This window comes from Oryctolagus cuniculus, chromosome 15 (assembly GCF_964237555.1).
Source record: "Oryctolagus cuniculus chromosome 15, mOryCun1.1, whole genome shotgun sequence".
NCBI classification, from domain to species: domain Eukaryota; kingdom Metazoa; phylum Chordata; class Mammalia; order Lagomorpha; family Leporidae; genus Oryctolagus; species Oryctolagus cuniculus.
The window spans coordinates 59,792,717-59,798,945 of NC_091446.1; the positions used below are offsets into that span (position 1 = coordinate 59,792,717).

General features: G+C 35.8%; 1 protein-coding gene across 2 annotated transcripts in view; it reads right to left on the reverse strand.

Moving 5' to 3' along the window:
• Positions 1-5,003, reverse strand: part of DNAJC12 (DnaJ heat shock protein family (Hsp40) member C12) — a 30,580-nt gene extending 25,577 nt beyond the window's left edge. The window contains exon 1 of one of the 2 annotated variants that reach the window (XM_002718462.5): positions 4,720-5,003. In XM_002718462.5, coding sequence (XP_002718508.1) covers positions 4,720-4,797 — 78 coding nt within the window. In that variant the 5' untranslated portion in view covers positions 4,798-5,003. The remainder of the gene's footprint in view (positions 1-4,719) is intronic. The other variant, XM_008270068.4, reaches the window with a different exon arrangement.
• Positions 5,004-6,229: the final 1,226 nt, after the last annotated feature.

A 6,229-nucleotide genomic window follows, 5' to 3' on the forward strand; every position in this document is an offset into this window, starting at 1 on the left:
GAGCCAATGTCCAAGTACCTGGAAAGCTGCCTATATTATTGGCCAGTAAACATACAAAAAAAAAAAAAAACTTCAACTTTACTCATAATCAAATAAAACAAAACCAGTGAATGATAAGGACCAGTGTTACTGATGATGCAAAGAAGTGAACAACCATTTGGCAAACAGACAAGATCCACCAAAGGATGCTAAACTCAATGGATAAATGTTTGAGGACAATCGGGATAGTCTTGAAGTATCTGTAAATTACAAAAGGAAAAATAATAACCCTAATGTGGAGAAACCTGACAGATAAAACCTCACAGACACCACCGTAACCAAGTGAGCAAGGTCAATATTTAAGCATATCTCCATCATGTCTCCTGATACAATTCACTGAGAGAGGCACAACTTCACTTTTCTGATGCTCTTCCAAAAAATGCAGGATCTCAATCTAGGCATAAGAAAAGATCAGACAAGGGACCGGTGCCATGGCTCACTTGGTTAATCCTCTGCCTGCGGTGCAGGCATCCCATTTGGGTGCCAGGTTCTAGTCCTGGTTGCTCCTTTTCCAGTCCAGCTCTCTGCTGTGGCCCAGGAAGGCAGTGGAGGATGGCCCAAGTGCTTGGGTCCCTGCACCCGCATGGGAGACCGGGAGGAAGCACCCTGCTCCTGGCTTTGGATCAGTGTAGCTCTGGCTGTTGCAGCCATTTGGGGAGTGAACCAACAGAAGGAAGACCTTTCTCTCTGTCTCTCTCACTGTCTGTAACTCTACCTGTCAAACAAATAAATAAAATCTTTTAAAAAAAAACTAATAAAAAGAAAATATCAGACAAAGCCAGATTTAATTACATTCTGCAAATAACTGACCAGCAGTGTCCAGGGCATGAAAGATGAGGAAGGTAGGAGAAAGTACCAAACTGGAGGAAGCTAAGGGAACATGACGACTAAGTGATAAGGAATCCTGTTTGGATTCTGAGACAGAAAAAGAATAATATTCGAAGGAAAACTGATGAAATAAGATAGGACTTATAATTTATGTTAGGGATTAATTAACTCTAGTCCTTAGGCCAAAACTGGCCTGCTTCTTTTTCAAGTGGTCTTAAAATCTTATTGAAACAGCCTTAATCATTTACTTACATATTTTCCGTGGCTGCCTTTTCAAAATGGCAGAGCTGAGTAGTTGTTACAGAGACCTAAGAGCTATAAAGCCTAAAATATTTGTTGTGTCTCTGGGCCGGCACCAGGCAGGGCAGGACATGTAGGTTTAATGAGATTCATTCTCACTTTCACTCGATTCTTTACTTCTGCACCTTGGGAGTCTCTGCCTCCTTAGTTTTGTAGCCTAAATGCCCTGCCAGCCTCACCCTAGTCCTGACCTTTTCTATTTTTACCAAAAGAAAAAAAAAATACCAGCCCCTTAATTGAGTTAATAGATTGTACCAATATTAATTTTCTGGTTTTGATCACTATAGTGCCATTAGGTATGATGTCAACATTAAAGGACTTTGAGTAAAGGATGTACAAGAACTCTGTATTATTTTCGAAACTTTAAGTCGCAAAATTATTGTTCAATATAAATCCTTAAAAATAATGCAGACTATAGGATAAAATAAACTTACAAATTTCCAAGTGCACAGTAACACTGTGAAGACAAAACAACAACTGGGACCACACCAGTTTGACCAGTCAGTGCTAGGCTCTACTCGAAGCACTTTGTATGTCATGCTGCACTGTCTATAACAACACTATAAAGTAGGTACTATTTATCTTCATTTGCGAATTAGGAAAACAAGGCATAAAAAATACAAGTAATTTCCTCAAGGTCATACAACCAGTAAGTAAGAGTCATATCTGAACCCAGACAGTATAAAGTCAGTAAAAACAAGAACTGGGGGGTGGGGGTGGGGGGTGGGAAGTGGGTAGATGTTTCCATTTGTCGGGTTTGTGCTCAATTTCCAGGTCCACAAAGTCTCGAAATCACCTATCATTACTGCTGAAACGATAACCAAATATTTAAAAACCAGAGTGGACACTGTAACACAGTCGGTTAAGTTGCCACTTGAAATGCCTGCATCCAATATCAGAGTGCTGGTTCTCACTCTGTCTTCCGATTCTGATACAGCTCCTGGCTAATATGCAGAAACGGCAGATCATGGCCCATGTCCTTGGGTCCATGCCACCCACTTGGGAGACATGGATAAAGTTCTGAGCTCCTGGCTTCAGCCTGGCCCAGGCCCAGCTACTGCGGGCATATAGGGTGTGAACCAAAGGATGGAAGATTTCCTCTGCCTCTCTCCCTCTCTGTTTCTCTCTCTGTTTCTCTCTCTCTCTCTCCCTCTCTCTCTGTCATGCCTTTGCCCTCCCTCTTTCCCTCTCTTCCTCTCTCTGCCTTTCAAATAAATAAATCTTTTTTAAAAAAGTTAAAAATCAAACGAGATCCATACCAGAGAAAATGCTATATAACTGTAATGTGTGGTGTATGTATCAATAAAAAGCTTGTTAGGGTTTTATAGCATGTGTATTTTGGTAAAATCCAATGATATAGGGAAAGGAGGCTGACTGATTTAGGATCAAATTTTGGTAAATTTGTTTAAAATGAGAGTATGTTGTGTTCCATACAACAGCATGGAAATCCTCTCATGCCTATGATCTGTCATGTATGGAAAGCAGAAAACAGTTTCAGAATTACTATTCTAGAACCATTAGAAAATGTGAAAATTTACTTTGAGTTTAATGAATTTAAAACACAAGCTTTAAATTAAGAACTACACGTCAAAGCAGCACTGTTATATTTCAGCACAATTCAATTCAATTGTTATAAGTAAAATAAAAATATCAAATTGTTTTAAAAATAATTTTGGGTATGAAGAGTTCTTGTCAATTTTAGAGCATCAAATCAAGAAATATTTGAAGTAAAAGAAATGCATTCAATATAAATCAAGTTAAGAAAATGTCACACTGAATAGTCAAAAATGCCATAAAAATAATTTTAACTGGGAAGGGTATCTATGAAAATAAGAGAGGAAATGACACATATGAAAAGTAAGGACATTATTAACAGTTGAAGAAGCGACTGGATAGGCCTGGATAGGCCACGTTATTGACAGATCAGTCAAGTACATCCAGAAAAAAGAACACTGAGACAGTAATTTCCTTTTCCTCTTAAAAGTTGCCACCATATATATAGAAAAGTCTGATTATTCCTGGGAACGAAGAAACTAAACTGTCATAAATATTACACACAAACAAAAGGATCTTTTTTGTGGATCTGTCCTTCTTTGTAGGCTGAAAAGAGAACAGCATAGCTACAAAAGACTGACGAACTCATTCAAGAGGTTTATTACAGGAATATAATGACCTCTACTTTATAATCCAGTGCATATCTTTTAAAGTCCAAATTATAAAACTAATCAAGTTAAATTGTGTTCCTATGATTTTAAATAATTCCTTCAGCAATTATTTGGCAATAGTATAACCAAAAATGTAAGTGACATATATGGTAAAAGTCACAATAAAGCTTTTCCAACTGTTATAAACATTCGCGACCTATGTAAACATGAGAAATACACAGCTAAAAGAGCCTTCTAACCTATTCTTTATGTGAGTTTTTTTAACATAGAATACCTAAGGTAACTTCCTCAGTCTGTCAAAAATAGAGATTTTAATCCTTTATGTCAGTATCACACCCTATTCTCAAAACACAACTAAATACATTATATTACTAAACTCCTATGAAAAAGAATAAATATAAAATATGTTGCTTTAAATGTTAAGTTTTATTTTAATAATAAAACAATCATATATTACTTATATGAAATATTTAAATATTAATTTAATTTAATAATAAAAGTATATTACTTGTATAATATATAATAGTTATATTTTACTAACATAATTAAATATAATGATGTAAGCATAATGGCCATTTCATATTCATCTCAACATCACTTAAACTTTTTAAAAATTTAGAATAAATAAAACATTTAACAATAAGAGAATAATTTAATTGTAGTAATTCAATAAAGCAAAATAATTTCTATCCATTAAAATATGTGATAGCAGAGAGAAATCTTTGTTACAACATCAATTGGTAAAAAAGTAGGAATCAATGACTACATTTAATATCCTCCCACAAGCGTCTTCAAGATATATATAGAAAAATACCAGATTAATATGCCAAAATATGAAGTGTTACCCTTGGGAGACAGAACTATAAACTATTTTCCATAATTTAGAAAATCCTACAACATTAATAATTGTTTATGGGAGAATTTCAATAAATGCATTATTTCATTATTAATTCAGCGAACTACTACAGAGTTTTCACATGTTTTATTTCAGAATCCATCCCTTCAAGAAATAATTTCTGTTACACAGTTTGAGATGCTAACATACAAAGATGCTTCTTGATTTACAATTTAACTACTCACATATATAAAAGTATTTTGCATCTCAATTATAATATGAATTAGCATGTATCTCATGTATGCTATGGAACATTGCCATCAGCAACTACAATAAAATTCCAAATATATATATTTAGTATATTGTGAAACAGAACAAATGACCATTAGCCAGAATAGACAGCATTTAATCAGAGGCGTCTATAAAATTGCCATAAGACACAGGTCAAGAACCCAACACTTAAATCCTTAACTTCTTTGTGCCACAAGTGCTTCAGAATAAAAGGTTGTTAGGCGCGACTTGAAACACTGGAAAAAGAACCCACTGCCTTACCGAAGAGAGTTCATCACACCCCAGTAACGTGTAGTAATCGTCGGTGTCTTCTGACTTGTAATTGAGTATCGCATCCATTTAGATTATTAAGTCAGCTTTTCTTCCCTTGGACTCAGATATGGCGAGCTCTGAATTAGCAGGAAAAACCTCTCTATATCTGAATCAAAGCCCCACGTCCTAAACGGCAAAAACGAGCTTGAAGACCCGCCCGCAATCAATACGCCAGATGTCATTCTAGCCCTTTGTAAACACTATCTCTGGTTGGCTGTTTCCAGAACAGAAAAGAAGGGGCCACGTGCTGACGTCCCGGTGCTGCCTGGGATCTGTAGTTTGAGTGTGTGCCAGTGATGCCAATGAATCATTCATCTTACAGGTTGCCAAAAACGGCCCATTTTTACAAACTCCCCCACATATTCCTTTCTCCAGCTCCTACATTTATCATTTTCCGTTTTTTGAGATAAAAGAAAATGTGAAGCAGTCTGGTAAGAGTCTTAGGATTTGTTAAAGGTCGACAGTGTGAGTGCTTTTCTGAGTGTTTAAGAACATTTCATAATTTTTAAAATACTTTCAGCATAGAAGGAAGTAGACTAAGAATTTTCGTTTGATAATTCATTCACTCAATGAATGCATTTTAAGGAACTATTTTGTGCTCAGCAAGGTTGCGGTAAACAACACAAACTCTTGGTTATTGTGGAGCTTATATTCTGATGGAAGAAGATAGACAAGAAGCATGCAAAGAAACAGGGTCGTTGAAAACCATGGTTTGCGCTACCCAGGAAATAGAATAGGATGCTGAGATGAGAGTCTTGATACCGAAGATTGTGTGTCATTTCTCCCGGCTTGCCTCTCTGCAGAATCAGGAGTGCCTCTGGCCTAGATTGGGATCAGGGAATCTGTGTTTCAGTTTATTTTAGCCCTAGAAATAGCCACGCAAGTCTGGGATTTAGAGAAGAAGGTGAATGGTGGGGCATAGAACACTTTAACTGCCCTAACACTTAATACGCTCTCATAAATCATCATCTTGGGAAAGAAATGCTTTTTCATCTAGCCCACTTATGCACATCTTTTTTAAGGTTTATGCCTGAATAAAAAACACTAAAATGCCATTTTCTCTAGACTTTCATAATCCATGTTCTCTTGCTAAAAGAGTTTTCTGTGTTTTCATTACTCAATTTTTGTAGCCTGTATGTGTTAAGAAATCTATCCATTTCTTCTAGATTTTCCAATTTGTTAGCATGTAGCTGTTTGTAATAATTTCTGGTGATTCTTTTTATTTCTGTGGTATCTGTTGTAGCATCTCCTTTTTCATCTAGGATTTTATTAATTTGGGTCTTCTCCCTTTTTTGGTTAGTTGGACCAATGTTGTATCAATTTTGTTTATTTGTTCAAAAAACTCTTCATTTCACTGATCTTTTATTTTTTTGTTTCAGTTTTGTTTATTTCTTCTCTAATTTTAATTATTTTTTTCCTCCTAATTTTTGGGGGTTTGGTTTATTCTTGTTTTCCTAGG